Genomic DNA, 27,571 nt, shown 5'->3' with positions numbered 1-27,571 from the left:
GTTCCACTTATTGTCAGTACTGTGTAACCTTAAAGTAGGCGCAACTGCAAATATCACATTTTTGTTTGGTATGGTTTTTACTACTAAAAGACCGACCGCAGCTAGCTGTCCCTTCCAAAGGCTTTTGTATGAGTTCTGCATAACAAGGATTTACTTCGCCTGTAGGTAACAGGCAAACCCTAACCAAAAAGGTAACTTGTGCATACATTCAATGGGCAATATTTATATCACCGTTGGCTGCAAAAGGGTATATTATGAATTCACTGCTAGACTTTGCCACTTCTAAGGGGGCATACTTACTAAGTTACACATTATTAATTCATACTAATATTATAAAGGCGAAAGTGTGTCTGTCTGTTACCTCTTCACGGCTTAAGCCGCTGAACCGATTTAGTAGAAATTAGGTACATATAGATATATTTTGAGACCCGGGGAAGGACAGGATAGTTTTTTTATGTCGGTAATCATCCCTGAAGAGAGTGCAAAGGGGGTGGAACTAAAAGAGTTAAATTTGCATTGCCTAAATATTTATATACAGGGTGGAAAGATAAGTCGGGCCCTGGAGGGAAACTACCTTAAATCTTTAAGCTGGCTCATTTTACTTAAAGGAGACATTCCTTTATTTTTAAAAAGAAACAAAACTGCATTCAAAGATTTTCTAAAACTCGCTTGCAGTTTTGTTTCTTTGAAAATAAAGGAATGTCTCCTTTAAGTAAAATGAGCCAGCTTATGGATTTAAGGCAGTTTCCCTCCAGGGCCCGACTTATCTTTCCACCCTGTATTTAAATTTATTGCCATTGCATTATCCAGGCGCTATGCCTACTTTAACTGCTGTCACTAATTCCACGCAGACGAAGTCGCGGGCAAAACCTAGTATGATATACGAGCAAGTAAATGGGGCTAATAAATAATACAAGCAATTTCTACACCGTACCAATTTATTTTTAGTATTGTCAAATTATTGGATCGCACCTTGGATACAACTACAGCACAATCAGCACATGCTGACAAACCAACGCTCCCACCTCCCACGAGATGGACGCCGCCAACACTAATTAAATGAGATGGCTTCAATAAATAGTAATGAATTCACTATGTAAATGAAGATCTATAATATTCTAATTATACAAAGATAACTCCAAAACCACGGTGACAGGTTGGTTGAAGCATAATACATTATTCTGATATATTTTTGTTTGGCGTTCATGGGGTCATAGTACGTTCGGTATCAGCTCTGAACGTATTCCGACCTTCGAGCAGCGCAATAACATTAAATCAAAAACAGTCTACGTTCAACAACCTGGTACATACTTTGGTAACTCAAAATTAGATTACAATAGCTACCTAAACTTACTTTGAAGATAGAAAGTTTGAAGTGACAGATATTTCAATGTAATAAAGGAAAGTATAGCGAAGTATGACGTAATTCTCCATAAACATGTTCCCCGTTAAAATCCCACTCTAAGCGACTACGCTAGTGAGGAAGCTACAAACTTGCAAACTTTTCATGTTCTATGTACTTGTTACATACGCATAAGAGTTCAACAGCTATTGCGGTTACAATGCAGAAATGAATACTGAGTCAACTACAAAATTGTTTACTCGTTTTGATTTCAATAAATAGTAAATGATGTTGATGTGTATACGTTAACACTATAATATACATAATTCTCTATAGCGAGGTATGCACAGCATACCGCTCTATGATTTAATTATTGACTTCTACAACACTAGGTAGTTTCGTTCGTTACGCAGCTACGTGAAGTTGGCAGTCGAATCACACCACTAGTCAATCAGAACTTGTCATAATAGGTATATAACAAACATAATTTTAGCATAGTAAATAATATTAATATGTAATTATAAATAATATTAATAATTTACAAATATATATAAAGTTAAACAATAATATCATCACAGAAATAAGTACACGGGTAGCAATATTTGCTTACGTTAAACAACAATTATAATAATTATAAATTCAAACAGCAATCAAACAAATGCATCACTTACTCTTACTACTAGATGAAATAATAAATTAATACAATTCTAGGTGATTGGTTTCTGATCTGTGACGCCGAGCGCGTCGGTATTGACTATCGGGTTGGGTGTGAATCGAACTGTTTGTTCAATTCATAGGACCGAGCGGTCGTTGTGAATTGTTGTCGTGGTGGCGGTTACTTGCCGAGCTGCTTGATGAGCATGTCGGTGCTGAGAGACTTGGGCCGCTCGATGGGCAGGCCGAGCGCGCGCGACCACACCATCTGCGCGAGCACGCCGAGCGCGCGCGACACGCCGAACATCACCGTGTAGTAGCTCATCTCCTTCAGACCGTAATACTGCAAAATAATAACGTACACTGTCGTTACATAACACTCAACCATTATACGTCATTTTGCAATTTATCGAATTTTGTTTGCGTTATAGGATTTACTGACTAGTAGAGAACTAAAGACTTCATGTACCATCAGCTGCAAAAGTGGATGGTGATTTAATCAATTATAGGTAATTAATTCATAATTTCTCCATGCAATTTCGCAGCTCACTGTACAATTGATTTCACAGAAGCAAGCTTGAATATAATACACGAAACCAATCGAATGGCATCTATCCACCAATATCAATTATTTTTTAAACATAAATTTCGGCCTCCGCGCATATCATGCCATCAGCATTGAAGATAACGACAGAATAAGAAGTGTTCCAAACGTTTGAATCAGAGGCGTAGAAGCCAATTAGGTTGGCCGTGTCAATTAGGTTGACTCGATCGAATGTATTTGTATACCGCGGGCGGGATGACTTGATAACAACGCTAATCAGGGTCACGGTAGTTAGAATGTAACTTCATATGATCGGTCGATCGCTTTAACGGGCGACAGATCTACATATTAACTCATTTCATTTGGTATTGGCATATATCATACAAAAACAATAAATAGTATACTGCAAAACGTAATTCAAGACCAAAAAAAGTGAGACAATGTTGCCATTACAATAATTTGTTTCTAAAATTGTAAATTCCTTTTGATAAATAATCACGCTAAGATAATTTATTCATTAGTAATTTTACTCCTACTATTTAAAAAAGTACTTTTATTTATTTATTTGTACATAAATACAAGACGCGCTAGTAAAAAAGTGGCAACATTTCTTACTTTTATTGGTCTTGAATTACGTTTTGCAGTATAGTTTACGTGCATGATTCAGTTGTTCAATTATTTACTAAAAATATAATATAAATGCGAGCTACTGTCCTTGACAATGGACTGGATGAGTGAGTCCACTCAAGATAAGGGAATAATTATTGTAACATGTACAATTTTAAAACCTTGACACGTTTTGTGTAATTAAATAATACTCCACGGCTTGTTCCGGCTGCTATAAATTATGTTCCCCTATTACAAACAATACATATACATTGTATATCTACTAAAATTATAGTGCTATGGTAAGGTATAGACTATAGCCTAAACCCTCTCGTGCTTGAGAGGCCTGTGCCCAGCAGTGGGACGTACATAGGCATTTTTTTATATTAGTATAGGGTAACTAAAAAGTCTATTATTCTTATTCATTTGCCTTTGATTAATTCAATATAAAACTACAAGTACGAAGTCGCGCGCGATAACGCAAGTGATGGCAAGCGGTAAACGTACCTGTAGAAGGACGCCCGAGTGGGAGTCCACATTGGGCCAGGGGTTCTTGACCTTGCCGAGCTCGGTGAGGATCGGGGGCACCACCTTGTACACGCCGGCGACCAGTTTGAACAGCGGATCGTTGGGCAGGTGCTTCAGGGCGAACTCGCGTTGGCAAGTGTACCTGGAAACAATCATTATCTTTGTTAGCGCAGCTTGAACCATTCCACTATCCCAGGGTTACGTGGTTAAACCGTTAACCCAGTGTCAAATTGTACTGGTATCCACGGTAACTCCATGTTTAACCGGTTAACCCCAGGTTATTGGGATGGTGCAAGTGGCCCTTACTTGGCTAACATTCACTTCGTTTAACCTTTTGAACGCCAAACGGCACATCCATTTGCCGTGCCACTGATAACACGGCGGTAAAAATTAGTTTTTGGAATAAATAATGCCACCTTAAAAGTGGGGTGTTTCTCAGTAGATTTTCATCAAAAAATGATCGACGTCAAATGCCGTCTTTGGCGTCGTTGTCAAGATTTTGCGTTACGACAATTGCCGTCTGTGGCGTTCAAAAGATTAAAGAAACATCAGTTCACAGCTAGAACAGCCAATATTAAGCTTAACTGTCAACGTCAAAGTACATTTAAGGGACATCTAGATAATATGCTCTTTAACCTTAAGCTAATGTCAATCGGAACTGCTTTAACTCCTCGCTTCCCACCGATATATCGGCTCAGCAAAACTAAACTATATTAAATTTCAAGGTCTTTTTAAAGGACGGCAAACATACTTAGACACGTGGGTGTTGAAATATTAAAACGCGCTGTGACAATAAACTCATTGCTTTATAGACCCTAATTACGATTAGTAAGCTTTTAATGCCAAAAAAAGACTTAAATTCTATTGCACGATTTTTTCACCAATATTGAGAAACCTTTAATTATATTTTCTCAAAAATGGACGGCAAAGTCGACTATGCCGTCTAAAACATAGGTCGCGAAGCGCGGAGTTTATGGTCAGTCAAAATTTAAAAAGTTAAAAACATTGCAGTCTCGATTTTGGGACTGCAATGTTGCATACAAATTCCATTATTTGTCGAGTTCCAAACTTTTTAAAAGTTCAAATGGCCATATCAAATGAAGGCACAGGCCCATTAAACAGCCAAACAGATGATTAGTACCGCGACTATTTAGTTGTCTCAAATAGGTTGGCGTATTTTCGGCAGAAAAATACACTTCTATTTTTTTATTAAAAAAATAAAAAGGCGGCAAGGGCTTTTCTCTGTGAAAATATATACGTAAGAACGTTGCTTTTGTAAAATGTTTCTATGATATTTATGTTTCTTGCACCATTTTTGAGAAAAGCACTATATATGACTCGGCTGGAAGGCTACTTGCTGGCTTCGGATTCAATTAAACGGACTCCCAAGGTCGTCCGTTTAAAACGAATCCTCAGCCTGCAAGTAGCTACTTCCGAGCCTCGACAATAATGTACTATTATGATTACCTGGGGTCAGTCTTCCTAAGCACGGCGTGGCCGTAGCCAGGCACGACCTGGCCAGACTTGAGCGTCTTCCAGATGAACTCTTTGAGCCCCTCCTCCGTCCAGTTGTCGCCGACTTGTTTGCGAAGCTTCTCCAGCCAAACAAGTACCTGAACAATACAGTTAATACATATATCAGAAACGACAAAATTTTCCCGAATGCTTTAAATTTTGGTATTTTATCAGTTTAGTATAAAAGTTGTGTCCGCAGTCGTGAACTATAAGTTCGTTTTTTTTAGCATTAGAAATAAGGTAAACAATCTTGATGTGTCTTTTAATTGAAAAACACATTTTAAAAATAAGTTACGGCAAATATGTAACAATTATGAATCTAATACGATCATTTATACACTTCTGCTTTTATAATTAATAGTTTTTGATTTTTAAAAAGCGTTTTTCAATTAAAAGACATGTCAAGATCGCTTACCTTCTTGCAAGTTCTTTCTAATGCTAAAAAAAACGAACTATACATAATGGTCACCATGTAATATTTACGTCATTCAATGTTGGGGGTCAAGGACTTGACCGGTCAGAATCCGGTTTATTTATTGCGGCCGTACTACGTATGTAAACTGATTTAATGAATCTATTTGTAATCATGCATGTTGTCCAAATATTACTTTTAACTATGCTACAATACGGAAACTAACGGTTTATTAATAACAATTAGATGTATAAACTTGTCCTTGTAAAAATAAGCGTGTTTAAAACATATGTTGATAACCGATACGAATCGATAAGGTACCAAGTGACTGTTGACACAAGTTTCTTTCAGTTTCACATCCATATATTTATCCACATATTTCTGGTATTTTCATGTACATACATTTAGTTAAATAAGTGTGTAACGAGGCTTTTACGTATTATTTTCGCCAAGTTGCCATATCAGTTGATCCGTCAGATCCGTGTTGTACTTTATCTAATCAAATATGAGACAAATGTACGTACTCGTATATCTACGTGTAAGGCTTAAAGGTTACATTCTTCTACGAGGCATTCAAATTAGAACTGAATTTTAATATGCGTTATTTCAGTAAAGTGAACAAAATGTATTTTTTTAGGTTATGAGTGCTACAGTGGAACCTGGATAATTGCAATCTCAAGGGACCGGCCAGTTTTTGTCAATTAACCAGGTTTTTCATTTAAGCAGGTCGTTTCAATTAACGAGGTTCAAAAAATCGTTGTGTCAATTATAGAGGTTTTCATTAATAGAGGTTGCGTTCTGACAAATTTCTTTTATGGAGGTGCAAATAACCATTTAAACTGATTTACACGCTTACGTTCTGGCTGGTTTATATATTGCTTCTGTCTATACTTGCACTTTTACACTACATTAATTACAGTACACTTTATTTTCTTATCATTTGGGTTTAAAAAATTCTCTTGAATTGTAGAAGAAAGTTTTATTAGAATGTAAAAAGCATACTTTGTTTTTTATTGATCAAAACTATTTCACCTACTACAGGCTGTGATAGATACCCAATAAATAAATTAAATTCTGGATGGAGATATAAATAAAATGATAATTGCTATTAAAATATTGTTTCTGCTGTCTATAACTACATTATTTCAATTACAGAGGTAATAAGCAAGACTCGTTTCAATAATAGAGGTAAAAATAAGAGCAAAAATAACGGATTTCTTTAGCACAGTGTCAATTATAGAGGTCTTAAGTTGCGATGTGGTCAATTATAGAGGCAAAATTACGAAAAGGACTAAAATCTGAATTGCAATTATAGAGGTTCCAAAATTTCAATTATAGAGGCCTTTTGGTCTCAAGGGACCGGGACCGGACTTTTGGTTGCAATTATTGAGGTTTTCCATTTATCCAGGTGCCAATTAACCAGGTTTCACTGTATTATGTTATAAAAATAACGTCGCTACGCGGTTTATCATAATGTATGAAATAGGTACCAATACCAAGATAAATAAGATGTGTTTACCTAAACCCAGTTATTTTTTTATAGTTTTTAATTAAGTCTAAATGTGCTTGAGTGGGGTTGTTACACTGTTTTTGTGAACAGGTTCGTTCTGAAACATTTTTAGGGTTCCGTACCCAAAGGGTAAAACGGGACCCTATTACTAAGACTCTGCTGTCCGTCAGTCCGTCCGTCCGTCTGTCACCAGGCTGTATCTCACGAACCGTGATAGCTAGACAGTTGAAATTTTCACAGATGATGTATTTCTGTTGCCGCTATAACAACAAATACTAAACACAGAATGAAATAAAGATTTAAGTGGGGCTCCCATATAACAAACGTGATTTTTGACCGAAGTTAAGCAAGGTCGAGCGGAGTCAGTACTTGGATGGGTGACCGTTTTTTTTTTGCATTATGGTACGGAACCCTTCGTGCGCGAGTCCGACTCGCACTTGCCCGGTTTGAATAATAGTTACCTCTTGGTTGGCGAGACCGTGCAGGGGTCCGGCGAGGCCGTTGAGGCCGGCGGCGAAGGAGAGGTAGGGGTCGCTCAGCGCCGAGCCGACCAGGTGGGTGGTGTGCGCGGACACGTTGCCGCCCTCGTGGTCACTGCGGAACAACAGCTTATTACACATCATACTTTATTTTCAAAAATTTATTAGGTTACAAAACACAAGTCCATTGACCTACACTAGTTTTTGAAGAGTTAGCAGGGATGTTGCGGACGCAGATTTTTTGACATCCACACATGCGGTTATTTAAAGGCTCAATCCGCTGATGCGGATGTCAAGATTAGGCACTTAATAAACCTCCTAGCACTTGTTCCACATCCGCATCCGTATAAGCTCCGCATCTATTCTTATGCGGATGTGGATTTTGTAAATAATGCGGAACTTCCGCGGTTGCGGATGCGAATATTCGCAACATCCCTGGCTTAGAGCAGGTTGCACCACATGTATGTAAATACCACAAATGTGTAATATTAACTACAACCAGTCCAACCAGCAAGGCTAAAAATTACTTTAGATACGGAACATTCGCAGTGGATTATAAAATGTGTACAGTGAAAAACGGTCGCCAAAGCTCAAGGTGGTTTAACTCTAACAATAATATTCTAGACTTAAAATTAAATAGGCGTAATTATATTTTCTAATTGTACCCGTTTAGATTTTCTAATCAATAAAAATCTAATCGATAAAAAAGGTATTTAGTGTTGTCATAATGACTTGTTAATTATGGTCGTCATTGTGGTTTTCCCAGGCGACATTATATTAATAAACTGCATTTTTCCTTAATCTATTGTAACCAAGTCGTTTTAATTTCTTTTAAAAGACGAAGTTATACCTACTTATTTAATAACAATAAAATTATACTACTAATTATTTAAATATACTTAACTAAATGGAATAATCATAAACCATCATAATCATTAATCAAATTATTTATCGTGGCATTTACTTTTTGTGAATTTGATTACATCAAATCAAACTTCGTCGTTACGTAAAATTAATTAATAGCGAGCGTTAGCGAAGATCTCCGTTTCAGCTAGGGCAAAAAGCTTTCGTATGTCCGTATGTTTTCCTCTAGAGGTCGCAATTCTTAACAGAACCTCGTAAAAGTTTGTGAGCAGGTTCGATGAATAAATATTTTTGGTTGATTCAGTTATTGGAAAATTTTCAAAATGGCGGTGCTATACATTTGTTCTGTTTTAAGTCACACAAGTTTAATAAGATATGAAAAGGAGGACAACCAAGATTTATAGTTAGTTTTAATGATATTGTAAAGTATTAGTTTTTAATCTGCAATAAATAATTTATGATATACTTACTAAAAAAAAAAAAAAAACAAATGATTGAATTTATAATATCTCGCATTGCATATGTTACATAGAGGCTAGGTACTGTACAGAAGATAATAAGTAGATAAGATAACACTCAGTTATAACACGGCACACAACAAACAGCGGCGATGAAGTTAATGTCAGTAACGTTGAAGGACAGGGCACTCGTGACGAGGAGCCTTATAATTTCGCATGGCCGAGTCACGCAGCCGTCAGGCACGCTACGACAAAATGCATGCCAATTATTGACATTGTCATTTTTAGATCGTTTGTATGAATGTTTTACAATTTTAACACCATTTCTGACAAATGTCTATAATTGTTTTTTATTGCTGTTATAATTATTAGTAACAACGGCTGAGCAAAATAAGGCATGTCACGTTTATTACTAAATTATTTACTACAAAGCGAGTTACTTAAGATTCTTAAATTATGCTTTCTGCACTCACTTATAAATTATCTACATATGTACATATAATATACCTACTCCATGTATAGTGTAAATAGTCATAAATTATATTGTATAAAATAGTATTCTAGTTCTAAGATAATTGACGTGTAAAAAGTTTACTTTGTGTTTATAAATAAATCATCTGAATCTGAATTCTTAGTAAGGTTTGTGGTATAGCAGTTGAATGGGCACTTAACGTGATATTCCATGTCTCCAATATCTTTGTCCAATGTGTATTGCGTCTTACATTTAGCTTAAGAAATGACAGAGTGAGACGCAATGACATTGGATATATAAATCGGACAGGTAGAATACCACCCCTATCGAGAGAAATTATTTCGTAGTAAATGTTTGGTCAAGTATCAACAACAACAATTATAGGATTATCACACCATGCTTTACCTACTGTTAATCACCGTCTATTTATTTCTTACAAGTCACAACAGTAAGACATTTTTATGGTTTACAGCCGTTTTGTCTCACTAGGACGTGAGTGACAAACCTGGCAGCTAAGAGAAACATTATTTGAATTGTTAAGCGTCGTAAGCCCGGTATCTGATGCAAAACTACTTAGTTACATCTATGTTTAGTATAATTTTATTGAATTAATGCCATAATTGCACGGAAGAACCATATGAAGCCTACTATAGTATACTTTTTCTCGATTGTTTCTTTTAAGAGCGGTCTTCAGCACGTGCCAAAGCAACCATGTCGTTTAAAAAGCAACTATCGTGATAGTATTAAGGTTCAAATTTATGTGACAGCTCATTCAGGGTACAGTCAGGTTGAACCATATAAACAGAATGGTAAGTATGCTTTTTAACGGGCTTGTTCCCGTTACTAAGTATGTTGGGGCTATTAGCAGTCAGCAGTGTAACCACTGCAGAAAAGAAACAATACCTTTTGTCTAAATTTTAGACTCTAAAAGATTAGGGCCTGTGCCCGAAGAAATCATATGAGATAATTCATACTATACTAACATGAATGATACTGTGACATGCCTGTGTAAATCTATCGTCGGTGAAACATGTGCATGTCTAACCTCGTAACTCAATTAACCTTTTGAACGCCCAAACGGTGCATCCATTTGCCACTGACGCCACGGGGGTAAAATTTAGTTTTGTGAGTAAAAGTGGGGTGTTTTCAGTACATTTTCATCAAAAAACGATCGACGTCAAATGCCGTCTTTGGCGTCGTTGTCACGACTTTGTGTTGACATCAATTGCCGTCTGTGGCGTTCAAAAGGTTAAAGGACAGTAGAGATTTGCAACTTTTTTCAAGATTAAGTACCTAGAATTGCAAACCTCGGAACTCCTGTAAGTATGCGACTTTAGCCATTTGGCGGACAATTCCTTTTTGTCGTCAATAGCGCCACTATTGAAGGTAACCATAGACTAGGAATCCTCTAGACCGAGTTTAGAGCAATTATTTTATGAAACCGATGAGCCAAAAATACGCGGGTGCGGGGGACGAAGTGAGCGAGAACCAAATCAAAGACACGGACGTCACACAAAGACACTTTCGACTCGAACATGCAGTAAAACTACCTTATGCGTGGCAGAGGGGGTAGCGCTACTATGCTCAGTTTGAAGGATGCTTTGTCAGTGAAGGTAACCAACCTGTGGATGGTGAGGTAGAGGCGCATGAGCTCGGTGAACTGCGGGTCGTCGAAGCCGAGCATCGTGCAGTAGTTGGCGGACCAGTCCTTGTTGTCGTCGATGGCGCCGATGCCCTTGCCGTCGCGGAAGGTGTTTCTGTAGATGGTGGCGGCGATCACGGGCAGCTTGGCGATCAGGTTCATCGAGTCTTCGTACACGTACTGGGTGGACAAATTATAGGCTGTATGATATCATTTATTAACCCAGCGGTCGGCAACAGGCGGCCCCCGAGCCGCATGCGACCCGCGAACCTCTCACTTGCGGCCCGCGAGCCTCCCTAGCTATTCTGTATGTAATATTGACAAACGACAATGTCTGATAAAGTTATAAATATTAAAAAAGGTGGGCCCGTGTCTACTTCGTTAAATACTATGTGGCCTTTGGCTGCTAAAAGGTAAAACCGCTGTTGTCCAGTATGATAAGTTTTTGTCAAAAATTGCATTTATAATTCAAACTTTTAACGCTGACTGTACTTTTTTCCAACAGGCAACTTATACTCATCGAGACATTCTAATAAACCCAAACACAATTAGGTTGCGTTGTTTTATCACAGAGCCCCTATGGTCTCCTACTGTGTCGGTCGTCAGATCAGCTCGATGGTACAATAATATTGTTTTGTCACCCAACTTGCACATATGTATTACATATACACTCAACACATATGTATGTGAAGCTCAATCGAATATTGGAAAGTAAAGGTTTGAAACACACAGTACAGTTAAAGTTACAACAGTCAGGGGATCCATAAAGGCTTGTTAATAATACAACGAAAAGTTTAATGGTGTTATTCATAAACGCGTTACTGGCCTGAATTAGCGATTCATAGCTAAGTTTGTCTTTATCTGTCTATTTAACTTATGTATTTCCAAGAAAGGGAAAGCATAATTTAACTAAATAAATATGAGGGGACATCTTACACAGATCAACCTAGCCCCAAACTCAGCAAAGCTTATACTACGGGGTCTACGGGTGCTAGGCGACGATATACATACTTATATAGATAAATACATACTTATATTTATACATAGGAAACACCCATGACTCAGTAACAAATCTGTGCTCATGACACAAATAAATGACCTTACCGGGATTTGAACCCAGGACCATCGGCTTCACAGGTGGGCACTACCCACTAGGCCAGAACTGTCATCAAACTATACTTCGTTTAGCATTACAAATAAGGTAAACAATCTTGATGTGTCTTTTAATTGAGAAACACATTTAAAAAAAAAACATACAACCGAATTGATAACCTCCTCCTTTGGAATTTGGAAGTCGGTTAATAACTTACGGCAAATATGTAACAATTATGAATCTAATACGATCATTTATATTCTTCTGCTTTCATAAGTAATAGTTACTGATTTTTAAAAAGCGTTTTTCAATTAAAAGATATGTCAAGATCGCTTACCTTCTTGCAAGTTCTTTCTAATGATAAAAAAACGAACTATAAATCAAGCCCGCAAAGTTTTATAAATAAGGGTGGTAATGCCTCACCTCCCAGTATTTGGACTTGTGTACACCCTCGGAGTAGGCTTTGGCAAAGGTGGACTCGCTGTTGAGCGCGGTGACGGCCGCGGAGAACTGCGACATGGGGTGCAGCTTGGCGGGCATGTTGTTGAGCATGGTCACCACGTGCGCGGGCAGCTCCGCCCTGCCAACCACAACAAATATAATGAAACGAAATGTTGGGATCATCGTAACGTAAGCTATTTTAATATACATTGTCACTTATTTAATTACACAAACGGGTCTACCGCGATATAATTTCATTGTTTTTACCTTTAATTCCGACGTTCCAGCTGAGTTGTACCAGCTGTGGTCACGGAAAGACTGACGTCCCAACAAATGTCAACGGAGATATTTAATAAAACACCACTAAACTGCCCGAAATTCGCGGTAGACCCGTTTGTATAATTAAATATGTGTACAAAACGCGAGAGTTTAAAGTGTTATACATTGCCACTGGCACAACTGAGACGAATCTAATGCAAATGTTTACATGGTTTGTAAGTAACCAGACGTAACATACAAATAGCCATGTCAGTCCGTACAAAAGTTTGCATAATTGTGCAAGTTTTTCGGCAGAGGGGTAAGCTCTTAATGGCCACTCCAGTTATTAAATGCTCTAAGATATCCAATTAAAAAAAGATTTTTTATAGTTTATAGTTTATTTTTAAGCTTAGTTTTTAATTTTAGTTTGTATTTTCTATTTTAAGGCTTTTTATTGTTTAATAAAGTTTTCTGTCATAACATAAAAAAGATTTGGTGATCATACGCGCCTGTAAACCAAAGATTGAGGGTTCAAACCCCGGCTCAAATAGCAGTCGCTTTGCTAGAAAGTAGTGCCTGTGCGAAATCTTGCGATTAGGTTGTCGAGCGGAGCCCTCCCCACGTGAGGCGTGGATAAAATATCGGGCTACGATATCGGTAGGTAGATGATGACTGTACGGGATTTCAGTCTTTATCCAGAGACTAGGTTCTTACACATACCTATACATACATACCTAACAAAAAAAAATCTCTGGTGTATCAATCAAACAACATATTTGCGAGTTTTACTATTTTAGCACACCCAAATTAAAATGCAACAAATTACACCATAAGTGACACACACTATAAAAAATTAAACCTTATGATGTCCGTTTTTCCTCAACTGTATAAAATAAAACAAATATTATACGTCCATTTATTCTTATGAAGTCACATAAAAAAGCAAAAAAGTTTCCTTCGAACCGGATTTGAACCAGTGACCTATGGAGGCTATGGATGATAGTTGATACCTCTACAGTCCACCGCTCTACCAAAGCTATCGAAGGTACAAGTACAAGAATCCGCGCGAATTTGTGCTATCATTTGTTATTCTTAATTAAGGAAGAAGGCGACGAAAGAAAACCAACCACAAAAGTTAAAGCCGTTTTCACAATGTTTGTGTATTCATTGTTCAACTTGAATATAATTCCGAAAACAAGGATGCACCGATTTGCATTCAAAGTTTGTCTGCATCTAATTTGAAGGCGCAATGCGTTGAGATACGGCGAATAAACGCAGTCAGGTAATTCATTCTTCTGTAACGTATGGGATTGTACGGATACTTAGGAACGTACGATGGTAAAACTAAATTTTAAATACATATATATTTACTATAGTTACCTTGTTTTAGTATCCACTAGAGGTTATCCGGTCAACCAAAAACATCAAAAAATTTTTTTTTGTTTTCAATGCATATATTCGATGTTAATGCACGGGGCAAATCCTAAATACCGGTACTTAAAGAATGGCGTCAACTGATTTTTTCAGTGCAAGTTGACATAACAATGTAGCAGCTATTTCCTTCCAGAATTTCCTGTTCGCCAAGTAAAGTCATAGTAAGGTTATCAAGTGAGCGTCACGCGATAGCACACCTCTGACACCGACTCGTTCGCGTAGCGATTGTATTTTGCACGCACGACTCATTCGTTCCCAGAGAACACGTCCGGCCCATGGAGACAGAGCACGCATTATTATCACACAATTTGGCACTTGGCTGTGACATTTTTATACTCACTTCGCTGGAGTCAAAGTATTCAAACGGACTTTGGTCCGGTAATCCAATAACAAACATATTGATCTGTTCATGATCAAACTAAGAATAGTTGTACTGAATAAAATACAATAAATATATTCATAATCTAAATCCAGACGACAGCCTAATAAATGTCTTTTAATGATGTCTCTTTTTTACACACATGGCGGAAATCTCATAGGTATATCGAGAAGAGAGTTTAACACATTCATTGCCAACCAGGCAAACAAGGCGTCCGCACCAGGCCACAACAATTTCATCATATAAAGCTGTAGTACCACAATCCCGACTATCGGGTCATGCGGCCTTGGAACGGAATCATAAAATACCCGATAGTCGGGTTTTCGGCACTGAATGTGTTAAATCTGTATTAACCTCGGTTAATACTGCGCAGTCGAAAATCTACCCATAAAGTTAAATTAAGAGCACAAAGCAGTAAGTAACAAGTCGATTGAAGCTTTATTGTTAAGAGTGGCCAATTACATGTAGGGCCAATAACTACCTATAGCAGTCATCCTACTCTTCTTATACGATTATGTATTTATATTTATATTGATGTAATGCTTACCTCTGGGCCCACTCCTTGGAGATGGCCTTGACTTGCGCTTCGGTGGGAACATCGCCGGTGACGAGCAACCAGAACAGACCCTCGGGCAGGGGCTCGGAGCCGCCTTTGGCCTTGGGCAGGGCCTTTTGGCACTCAGGGATGGACATGCCGCGGAAACGGATGCCCTCGTCGGCGTCCAGGACTGAGGTCTCCCACACTAGACCCTTGATGCCACGCATGCCTCCGTACATCTAACGAGAAAAATACGTTGTTATTTAAATATATTTACGGTAGGTGTATGATGTAAATACCATGCAAATTTACGAGACACGTGCGACACTGCTATCAGCAAACATCTTACGTACTTAATTCTCGTTGAAACGTTGTTGATTGAAACTGCTGTGCACTTAGTGCACAGTGACATTACTGTCACTCCACAAAACAAACCGCTTTATTAAAGCGTTGTGTACATAATTGCGATTGTTAATTAATTTTAGGCCCACTTGCACCATCCCACTAACCCGGGATTAGGCGGTTAAACCATTAACCAAGTGTGAAATTGTACTGGTAACCATGGTAACTTTAGGCTTAACCGGTTAACCCCGGGTTAGTGGAATGGTGCAAGTGGGCCTTAGTAATATAACTGTATATACATATCTTGTTTGTAAATAAATGATTGTTCTATTGCGAGCATATAACACAATTAACGTAAAGTTCTAATATATGTATACAATTCGTTTATTTAATATTTTATTCGCAGGAGAAATAAATCGTAAAAGAAGACGGTTTGACGCATAAATCTTTCGCAGTCTTTACGTATGCTACGAAGCATATGGAAGACAATGTGAATTTAAATTAAGAATTATGTAGGTACAAGTGTAGGTATAACACGAGTACAAGTGCTTTCTCTCAAGACCGGCGTATGTCAACATCAGATGCCATTGGTGAATCAGCTTTGTGGCGGCTAATTGGTGTTAAACCACATTCCTTATGATTTGATACTGCGAACCACGAGATGAGCTATACCAAGGTATGTAGGTATCAGCCAAATATACGTAAAAGACGCCGTAAGACTTTATTCGTAACATTTGACATAGAATACTTCTTTATATTTTATTTGTACTTCTCTATGTATATCTTTAGACGAAAATTTATAATACTGAAATGTTGTCTTCGATTCTCGATTTAGAATAAGTAAGTACGTACAACTTAGGGCAAGATTTGAAGCATTTGAAATGCAACTTAGAAACTAGTTATTAAATTCGTTTAGTAGTATTACTGTATATAGGTATATTATTGTATGTAAATAAATGATTTTGTTACTTAGAAACATGTTTTGAAACAAAATCAATTCAAATTATTACCGAACTTCTGCAATTTGTCTTCCCTACTACGTCTCAGGATCTAGTGAAAAGCTTACCACTTATCTAAGAACACCTTTACTCTGCCTTATTAGGGCTGATTTAAACGATGCGAGAACTCGCATGCGAGTGTCTTACCATTGCGGGTTTTGATTGGTCGGTTGAATTGGACGTAATCAGCAGTCCGCAATGTAACTAAAATCGCATGCGAGTTCGCGTGCCGTCTAAATCAGCCCTTACTCGTAGTTTAAGAGTTCTAGCGAGACTTACCATATCGACGGTGACCTCGCCGACTTTAGTGCTGCCATGCTTCTTGCGGAAGTCGCGGATCTTCTCCTGTTCCTTAGGGATCTTCTCCTGGAGTACGCTCTTCAGGTTGGTGCTCTCGGCGCTCAGGCCCCGAAGCAGAATCGATGCCGTCGGGCATGCTTTCTGTACGACAATAAACAATGATTATTACATATACGGCGTTTTGTACAGCGTACTGACGCACTCTTTATTTATTTATTATTGCGGTGTTGTGGGCCTTTGTGTGCCTCTTCGACCAAGCTGTGATCTAGTGTGAAGGCCCTTTAAAGTGCACTACTAATGTCCGTTGAATCCAGGAAATTCCAGATTCTTTGGGCCGTAATGCACTGTATCTCATAGGGTTCCATTATGTGTCGCCCTAGGTAGGTACTTCTTTTAAACATACACTTTTATTATCATGACTTCTTGAGATCAAGCTGAGTGTAAATTTATCCAGTGACGTTTTTGGGTGGATTAACTCTTTTATTTTAACTCTTTGCTATTCTGTCCCGTCAGCTAGGCGACAATAGTAGCATAGTTTGTTAAAAGAAATGTACATTCTACTAAATATGCTAAGGAAGTAGATGAGATGAGGATGACCCATAATGGAAAGAAACTGCCAAATTTTTTTGGTTATTTAAATATGTACCTACCATAAAACCAGGGTTTTAAAAGTGACACTGGCGACCGTAACCATGGCAACGAGTGACTAGAAATAGTTGATTCACCCTTTTAATAAGTTTTAGTAAGTGTACATTATATTTATTATTATTATCTCTTTATTTATCTTTCGTCTTAAGTTAGGTTTGTTATAATATGAATATAAAAGTAAAATATAAAAACACTTACAAAACAATAAAAAATACATATAAACACATTATAAAAAACCTAACCTAGGGTGCCGCCAGCAGCGGGGCAAGGCCCAAGCTACCGGTGGTCAGGGCTGCAGAGAGAGGAACCGATAATTCTTATAAACCTTCAAAAGGGGCGCTTTCATAGAATAAGACTATGATGATGGGTAGATAAATCGTGGTAAAAAAGATCGAGAGTATCGTAAATTACAGCTATAACTCAAAGTCAGGCAAAAATGAAATCCAAAATGCGGTGACATAACACCACAATCCACACGCCGATTGATACCTCAAACAATACTCGAGCCGTAACCTTTGGACCGACAGTAATTAAATCAAACCGTGATATTGAACCATTCAAGGTGATCACCTGCCGTAGCGTCGCGATTGAATCAATGAAGTAACTCGACTGATTCGTTAGCGTAACTCGATCAGAGCAATTGTGGGCCAGCGGCTCAATCGGTGGCGCCAGGCAAGGGCCGCGCGACCCGCTAATCGAATTGAACCCTACTAATAGATCACTTACTGGTTACGGGGCATTCGTATTGTAGGTACAAAATTATTATCCTTTCTCAAAACAATTTAAGAGGTTAGAGGTGCGTTGGTATTTGGTATGTTAAAAGAATTGTTAGTTTTAGTTTCGTTTTGATCGAAATAATATGACATGTCTAAAATGTTTCCCTCTGAATATTCGTGGTGATGTGTTATGGAGGGTATACACCCACTTGCCAGAATTTCAATTGCCATAATTTCATTTGCCATAATAGTCAAAAGCCATTATATTGTTTCCCATAATTACATATGCAATACTTATTGTTTACTATATTAGTCACGTGCCAGAAACTTTGTTTCCCATAAAATCAATTTCAATAATATCATTTGTCATCATCATTGTAAGCCATAATTATCACTAGCCATAATATAATTTTTTTACAGAAACCAAATGCTACTAGAAAAATGGGTTAGGTTAGGTTTGAACTGCGACCTTTACAGAAAAGTAATGCTACTCGAAAAGTGGGTTAGGTTATTAGGTTTGAACTGCGACCCTTACAGAAAAGAAATGCTACTAGAAAAGTAGGTTAGGTTAGGTTTGAACTGCGACCCTTACAGAAAAAAATGCTATCAGAAAAGTGGGTTAGGTTAGGTTTGAATCGCGACCCTTACAGAAACCAAATGCTACTAGAAAAATGGGTTAGGTTAGGTTTGAACTGCGACCCTTAAAGAAAAGAAATGCTATCAGAAAAGTGGGTTAGGTTAGGTTTGAATTGCGACCCTTACAGAAACCAAATGCTACTAGAAAAATGGGTTAGGTTAGGTTTGAACTGCGACCCTTACAGAAAAGAAATACTACTGGAAAAGTGGGTTAGGTGAGGTTATGGAGGTGATGGTGGTGTATTTGTACTTGTAATGTGTACTTGGTAATACCTAAAGTATCGAGGTAATAATAAACAAACTGTGCTCGGTTTTTTATTCATGTTTTAGCCTTGGTCATTTAGAGGAAGTAACAACGCTATATACAAAAACATTTCAATTTATTTATTTACTAGTTCTCCTTACAAAACTTTGTTAACAGAGCATTTATATACCTATGTACCAGTGGCGGCGCGTCAAACATATCCATATTTCCTTTACAACTCTGCTTAATCGTACAAAAACAGGCAAGCCGGCGGGAATCGGCTTTTATGGACGCGCCGCCACTGCTATGTACCTAAATACGTACAATCATGCTGCATCTTTTGCTGCACAGGTAAAGTCCCTATTACAAGCGCTCAACATCAATGTGGAATTCCTTGAAATCTGAGATTTCTCAGAGGAAAATACGAACGAAACTGATGTACTAGTAAACCATGTATTTAAACGCACATTAACACAGCAATTTACATACAATTATAATCAACATTTAAACAGCAGGCAAACGCATTTACGTAAGAGCCGTGAACTATTTAACGTATAGGTTGCCATGTTAACTCGGTAGGATCTTAAAAACTTAGATTACCTATTACCATTTTAAACAGTTGCACATATTAGTCAATACATACATCGAAGTATCCTTAGATAGCAGTAGCCACAATATTTAATTCAGCCGACGGCTAGTCGATCGATGCACCCGACGGCGCTATTCTAATTCGATCGTCTTATGTAACTAATATCACACACGGACACGGGGAGGCCGCGAAAAATATTGTATCGCTAGCGTTTTGATACAACTCGGTACATCCTTTCGTTTCTATCCAACTGTATACATATTTTACATCGTAAAAACCACAAAATGACGTGATTTATAAACTGATTTGATTATTTTTTGAGGTTAAACCTTCTTTTCTTAATGGATCCTCTCCACAGAACGGAGATCAAGTAGGTATGCCTAATCAACGATCAATCAAATCGGGCGCTACCGAGGGAGAGCCGCGACGAAGACCAGTACCTACCATTTTTCTTCTCGTATAACCCTTATACAAAGTGGCATTCATTGACTTTAATCAAATGTAATTCGCACTTCATCCGATGTTAGTGACGTCATGACATGACCTCGCCGAAAGTTCCGACGACGGCTGCCAGTTGCCTACCTACTCATACTTAATCCAGAAGATATTTCTTCTCGAGCATAGTATACGTTTGAAACCGATATTGCCCACAATGATACGCAATCAAAGACGAGAAGATCACACATGCGTCTGTTGAGTGTTTCTTCTCTAGGTAAATAACTACTTAATCGATTTTCCCTTTAAAGCGTCAATAGAAAGATTTCATCATAGCACTAAGAAGTGCAATTTACCTCTGCAAGTGTTTGGTTTGCATTTGCACACCTGGCAATATGTACATGCCTTTAATTGTAACTATTGTAAACCTAGTGTTCTCAACCAACGTGACCGATGTCGCAGTGTACTCGATAAGTCTATACCTGCGGCCGTACATACCGTATTATCAACAGTACAGTACGGGCATTATCAAGTTAATAGGTTCAGTCACCTACGTGAGCGACCCAGTAAAATTATCTGTTATGCGATTAACTTTTTAACTGTCTAGAGGTTATAAGAACTCACTAAATTAAAGACTTCAGGGGGCCTAGCCAAGGTGACAATCTTAACCAGAAAACGACAATTGGAACTTAAGAAATGTATGGAAATAGTCCCGTTACTTTTCGAAGCGTGTATCATTTCGATACATTTTTTATTTATTTTTCGTTTGACGTTTGTAGATGTACGATTTTCATCTTGGCCAGGCTCTCAGGGTCCGAATTCGACAATAGAAAACTGACGTATACATGGGACGTGGCAATCGTAGCAATTACTTGGAGTGTCGTGTAACAGTTTATCTCACTAATCAATCAATATTTAGATAGAGTCAGACCAAGAAAAGCCTGCGCGGAATTGATAGCCCACGCAGTGCAAGTATTATTTTAAACGTCAAACTTCTATGAAATTATGACGTATAAATAACACTGGCACTGCGAAGGCTATCAAAATCGCTGCAGACTTTTCGTGGCGTAACTCTACAAATCTTTTAAACCATTCATGAAGGAGTCTATCGATCACGAGTCAAACGAGAGTGCACCAGTTACCGCGATCTTTAAATAAGATGATACCAATTGATTGATTTCACCACAAACTGAAATGAAAAAAATATGGTTGCCTGTAAAGTCGCTTAACGGACGATAATTTTGCGTGATAACGTCATATGTAAGAAAACGTGGCCGGAAAACGTTACCATGGAGATCTGTCCACAACGTGACACTTTTTCTTGCATGCTACCGGTGTTCATCGATTTATAAGACGTTATCACGTCAAAATGTGTCAAACATCATAACGCGCGTGATTTTTACAGTTGAAATATTGAGTAAAGCAGTAGCTAGATTATTTTTAGATAAGGAATGAAAAGTATGGAATGGAATAATTCATTGTCAACACTATTTCGTCACTTTGTCAACGCAAGTAATTATCGAATGAGTTTGAAAAGAAAAAAGTGGCTGTGACATACGAACGGACAGACAGATAGACAGACAGATATGACGAATCTATAAGGGTTCCGAATTTTGCCCTTTGGCTACGGAACCCTAAAAATGCCATATCGAATGTCAGTTATTAAAGGCATACAAACCATGTCACAGTGACTTTCATGTTGATTGTCACCCTGACAAGGTACGAGTACGAAACGGAATGGTACGAATGGTACGAAAATTAAATTATTTCACTGTACGTCCTAAAAAGGGGATGGGGTAGGCATCTAGGCATCTTATTATATTTTGTACCTTTTCTTAGCATTAAGAATTTAATGTAATATGAAATTAAAGGTTAACTGAAAGAAATCCCTTAAAGGGATAAGTTCGCCTTTGTACTGCCTATTCTGTGCCGTACATTTGTGTTTTGTACAATAAAGAGGTTATACATACGAGTACATACATAAAAAAACAATTACTTAAAGAACCAATTTAAATAGAGATGATAGCGGATATTACTTGATGCTCAAATTTTCCTTCATTAATTCGAGATTTAGAGACTAATAAAGTACCTAAATATTTAATATTTCATTCATTCTGTATTTGCAATTGTATTTTGTAATGTTTGGTTTTTCATATTTATTGCTTGTAAAAATTTGAGATGTACTGAATAAATGTTTGATATGTTATTTTATTATATGGAGAGCGATTGTTAGTTGAACCATGTTGAACTCAAGCTTACATCACTAAGCAAATACCTAAGATATCAAAATATATGTATAGGCAGGTTGATAAGATAAATATGCCCGGTAGGTTGCTTACAAAGATGAAAACTTCAGAATCTTTTTTTTAGTTAAAAATAAATGTCAGTAAACGACTAAATAGGCATTAGGCAACTACCTACTAGAAATGAACATGAATGACGCGTAAGAAGCCATAACCGCCTCGACCTTGACATTGAGAGCGTCATATCTAACGACTAGTCAGTGGACGGCGCTCTGCGATCATGACCACATGACCGTTTTTTGTGCTCGACACTTGCTTTATCACCACCTTTGATCATCACTGCCTTCTTGCATTTTGTGTGCAGTACACCAAGCCACAAAACTACCTAAACAATGCAGGAATTATTCGTTTTTTGAGCTAGTATTAGGTATAAAACGTTAAACCCTCGTGAACGTGCGTACCTAAGAACTTATGTAGTGAGCTTGACACCTTGTTTTGAAGCTGCGAACAGTGCGAACCGAACCGTTCTCATTGCCGTAGGCGAGATATTGGGATTTCCCTGTCGTTACAGGCACAGCCGTAGTAGAGGTAATGTAAATGTTCACGGAACGCAATTTCCACCGGTTATCCCCCCCTCTACTTTAGGCATTAATTTTAAACAGTTGAGGAAAATGTTAGCTGAATCGGCTCCGGTTTGCCTACAGAAATGTTTTAGGCCCTGGTATTAATAGCAATATAGGTTTGGACGACGATTGGACCAGATTTTTTTCATAGACCGATATTGTTATTAACCGTGGAACTTGTGGAAGACATAAGTGTGAATTTAATTTTATATTCTTAAAATATTTATTCAACTCAGTGTCTGAAGGCAACAGGGTTATATCTTACCTCATTTACGCGTTTAAAATTCTTGGCGCGTTGCCAAATTATGGAAGAAAACAGCACAAAGTGCGTACCTTTGGTAAGTGACTGCGCACTGAACCCACGTTAATACCAATGGCAGAGTTGCGTTACTGAATAACAGAGCTACGTAACTATTGGCGTTTATTTATTTATAATTTAACATGGCGTGTACAGAAACTGCGACAATCTGAAGGCATAGATCTAATTAAAACTTTTAACTGTATGTATTGGTTTTTCACGCTGTCATGAGGTTCAAAGTGCACGGTTAGTGTTCATGTTGTGTTGGTAACTGCGGTCAACATTTGGGCGCGTGCCGAGCGCCGCACTCATGAGCGTTTATCTTTAGAGCAGGGGACGAATCAGAGGACACGCATTGCAAATGAATGTCATCGTATCCCAGTCGAGATAGCGAAATCGGAGACTTCTCGAATACATCAGCACTATCGTGATAGATGCTGCGATAATCCCGTGTTATCACGTGGCGTGGTGCCGCAGCGATGGCACGTGACGACACCGCTGTTGCCAGCTCAATAACTTTTGAAAGGCAAGTTAAAGGAAGCGTTTCAAAAGCAACAAAGAGACGACCAATCTTTGATTGTCACCACATTGTCACGTTATAAATATTAAGTACCTAAGAGGTGCTTAGCTTACAACGGATTAAGAAAAAGAAACATACCTAGTTTAAATAAATAAATGCCTTTAGCTCACTTTGACATTTATTTTTCTATTGTTTCCGGAAGACCTTGAACATTTTTTCTCGCTATTATAGACCCTTGTTACTGGCAAGATATTGTAGTGTACCGCAAGTGTTCCGCCTGTACACAGTATTTGTAAGACGAATTCAAATTTAATTACTTTTATTAGATAGGTAAATGCAACCGCCTATCAAATGGGATTAATCGTGATGGCACTCGCTGGATGACGTGCCACAGTTATCTAGTAAGCGCCACCGTGCGTGACACTGACACAGATCGCCACGCAAGGGCGCCGGTTTTGAACCACTTGCTGTAAACATTGATCGAGTCGGCAGCTGGTTGAAAATGTTTAAATTCTCTTAAATACGGCGTTTTCAACCAAATAACACGTTCAAATATCGACCTCGCGCATTTAAGGAAAATAGTTTAATTAATAACGTAGTAGTGAAGAATGTCATGCATGACTGTGTTATTGTGTTGTCATCCCTTCAAGCAAACACGGCACAATAATAGGCCAAAAATATGTATACATACTACAGGTGCTAAATAAAATTAAATTCTGCTCTGATTTTATTTGTAATATTATTTGTCTTAAGAAAAAAACGGCGTCCACAAACAAGTGCCTATTAAGAGTCATGAAACTCATGAAAAATGCAAGTTAGTAAGATTGTTTTTTACATTACTGTTTTCTTACTGTAAATTGTCTTATATGTAAATTATGCACTAGAAATTTACACTAAGTGTACAGCATTCATTTATACAATAGATCACTATGATTAATGAAATTTAGCAATGCAGGTGTCTAGTTAATGTTACTGTTTAGATATAAACTAAAAAATTGTGAAAAGTTATAAAACTTTAAAACTGAAATTTGAGGTAATGTAGCAAAGTCATAACAGAGGGTTAAGGAGTTGGCAGAGGACTGGGCGAGTTGGAGATTGCTCCATTGACAAGAGTGCAGCTCTTAAATATAAAGAAGAAGAAGAAGAAGAAGAAGCAAAGTAATCCTTTTCATTACTTCCTTAAAGCTCTATTACTAACTTACCTATGTATTTATGTACCTATCTAAAACTTATTAATGTATCTTAATGAACAGGGACTAATTAAATTCCACAATATCATGGTTACATGTGTGAATTGTGTTGTAATGTGTAATAAATAATTCAATTAAGTATCAGTTTAGTAGAGATTAAACCATCTTAACCTTTTAACCGCCAGCAATTTTTGATCGAGCGTGCTTGTGTCGCCATCGACAGTAATTGTACCACACAGAGTAAGGTTGGCATAGTTACGGGAGTTATAAATGTGATGTAAAAACCAAATCAGATCTTTGTCTTATTTATCAGACTGTGGCGAAATGAGCTGGATATATAATGTCTTATATATCAGACTCTGGCGGTTAAAGGGTTAATATTTTTCAACTCTTTTAATACAATTTTCATCGGTTTCTGAATAAGTATAATTCTTTAAGCAGTTACAGGTATTAATAATGACTATCTGATTCAAGAAATGGAAAACTACCAGGAATCTTATCAGTCTTATCGTGTGCAACTATGATGATATTTCAAAATTGTTTGTTTGATAATCTTGGGCAAGTTTTGAATTAGCTATGCTGCATATTGTCTAGTTATGAAATGTTACTTTACTGTTACCCTTAAATATTGAACTTTTAATAAATATTTTATGAATGCATTAAATGTTTCCATTACTGTAAACAATTTATGGATAGTAATTGAACACTAAGGCCCACTTGCACCATTCCAATAACCCGGGGTTAACCGACTAAACCTGGTATTGCCACGGTAACCCATACAATTTGACACTAGGTTAACGGTTTAACCGCTTAACCCTGGGTTAGTGGGATGGTCCAAGTGTGCCTAAGTCTAAAGATGAGATTAACTTGAACATTTTCACTGCATCACATGTTATTCATGACTTTTTTTTTTGTTACATTGCTTTTTATTTACTGTAAATTAATTTGTTTTTTTTTCAATTGAAGTAATAGGTAATTACTTTAATTTATTTATTAGCATTGCATGAACTAGTTACCTCATTAGCACCTAAATACAAATAATCCATTCTCTTTTATACAAATGTATCTGGATTTTGCATTCCGTTTAAAAATGACATTTTCTCTAACTTCTATTCAATTTTAATCCAGCTAGAGGAAAAGTAAAGGTTTTAACATTTATGCATGTGGATATGGCTGTGACGAGTTTCATGATCGCGTCGAAAATGTTGAGCCGATTTTGATGAATGAGGCTACAAACTACGTTTTTGTGACCCTTCAATTTATTAAAGAAAAAAGAGTAACAACGAAAAAATACCTAAATGAGTTACAGTTGGTAAATAAACTTTTTACTTTTTCTTGAAGATCAGGTATGTATAAATAGCTTCTTGGGGTAATAAAATTTGGTTTGAAACGTACGATAGTGACGAAAACTTCACAAACATACAAACGAAAGATAAATTACATCCATTTTTACAAAATAAAAAATATATAAAAATGTGACACAGACCTAAATCGTAGTCAGCAGTTGTAATAATTGTGTTCGATACGTGTAAGGTTTTTGATACAAACTGAGCGACACTCGAGATAGGACACGCCACCGAATGCCTCACCGGCAGCCGAGTACTGCTCGCTAAAATGGGCCCGTGGTGAGGAATAATAGCGTTGAACCTTATTCATATTGAAGGTTCATTAATTAGCCTAGCATACCTGTGAAGATTCATTAAGAAAGAATCCTATTATTACATAACTTCAGACTCAAAATGTGGCCAAGTAGGTTATATAAAGTAATGAGATAACACCAAAAACAGAAACGTAAAACGCGGTATTTGCGTTGTTAAGTTAAACTTAAATACAGTATATGATTATTTACCTGCACTTCTACTAATTTCGTAGATGTAATTCTGAACAGAGCCATTTTTGATCCCGCCGAGCGCCAAGTCTCACGTACCAACCACGCACAACTACTAGAGTAGTTGCCGAGCGCGCGGAACGAACGAGTAATCGATCGCGTTCGAATGAATGGCCAAAGACAAGCAGTATCACACGACCGGATCTGTCACATGTGTCAATTTATTGAATTTTATTTTACAAAATACAAAACAATAGTCCCATACAAAGAAAAAAAAAAACATTAGTCTATTATTTTAGTTTAGGTTTGTTCTAAAATATTACCAAATTGCATAGCTATACTTGGTCAAGCAGATCTTGTCAGTAGAAAAAGGCGGCAAATTTGAAAAATGTAGGCGCGAAGGGATATCGTCTCATAGAAAATTTGAATTTCGCGCCTTTTTCTACTGACAAGATTTGCTTGACCATCTATATTTAATTTTTTGTATTGAGTGATAAATATTCTCAATCAAGTGTTCAACACGTCTTTACGTCTAGAACAGGGTTTATTTGTCGCTTCCGAACTATACTTACTTATTTAGAAATAGTTATCACAACAAGCATATATTCGCTTTTATTTGGTAACGAATATGTTCACCGTATTATACCGTTGTTACACGTAAATTGTTAAGTAAAACCAATTATTTGATCCTTCAGACTTGTATTTTGATTTTGGGTTGGCGGGGACATGGTGCATTTCGGACCTGACTTAACTGTCACTGTCATTTAATGAATGCTGCCAGCACTAACAACT

At 37.4% G+C, this 27,571-nt stretch overlaps 1 protein-coding gene across 1 annotated transcript; it reads right to left on the bottom strand.

Annotated features, from left to right (window-relative positions):
* Positions 1 to 920: 920 nt before the first annotated feature.
* On the bottom strand, positions 921 to 26,959 carry LOC134678519 (probable citrate synthase 2, mitochondrial). The gene is made up of 9 exons (XM_063537095.1): positions 26,801 to 26,959; positions 16,789 to 16,950; positions 15,179 to 15,408; positions 12,543 to 12,699; positions 11,007 to 11,206; positions 7,573 to 7,705; positions 5,142 to 5,287; positions 3,654 to 3,816; positions 921 to 2,339 (listed from the first exon to the last, which is right to left on the bottom strand). The coding sequence occupies exons 1-9, from the start codon at positions 26,843 to 26,845 to the stop codon at positions 2,178 to 2,180; spliced, it is 1,398 nt and encodes a 465-aa protein (XP_063393165.1). The 5' UTR covers positions 26,846 to 26,959; the 3' UTR covers positions 921 to 2,177.
* Between the last annotated feature and the right edge of the window lie 612 nt (positions 26,960 to 27,571).

The sequence above is a fragment of the Cydia fagiglandana genome, chromosome Z (assembly GCF_963556715.1).
Source record: "Cydia fagiglandana chromosome Z, ilCydFagi1.1, whole genome shotgun sequence".
In the NCBI taxonomy this organism is placed as follows: Eukaryota; Metazoa; Arthropoda; class Insecta; order Lepidoptera; family Tortricidae; genus Cydia; species Cydia fagiglandana.
Note: the sequence above shows the minus strand (reverse complement) of the source record. Positions and strands in the feature narration are given on the sequence as shown.

What these genes read in the sequence shown, in the direction of transcription:
- LOC134678519 (XM_063537095.1), bottom strand. Translation starts at nt 26,845, where the DNA reads ATGGCTCTGTTCAGAATTACATCTACGAAATTAGTAGAAGTGCAG. An exon ending in CGAAATTAGTAGAAGTGCAG is followed by an intron (nt 16,951 to 26,800) that starts GTAAATAATCAT and finishes ATTGTCGTACAG; the next exon opens with AAAGCATGCCCGACGGCATC. An exon ending in ACTCGGGCGTCCTTCTACAG is followed by an intron (nt 2,340 to 3,653) that starts GTACGTTTACCG and finishes ATTATTTTGCAG; the next exon opens with TATTACGGTCTGAAGGAGAT.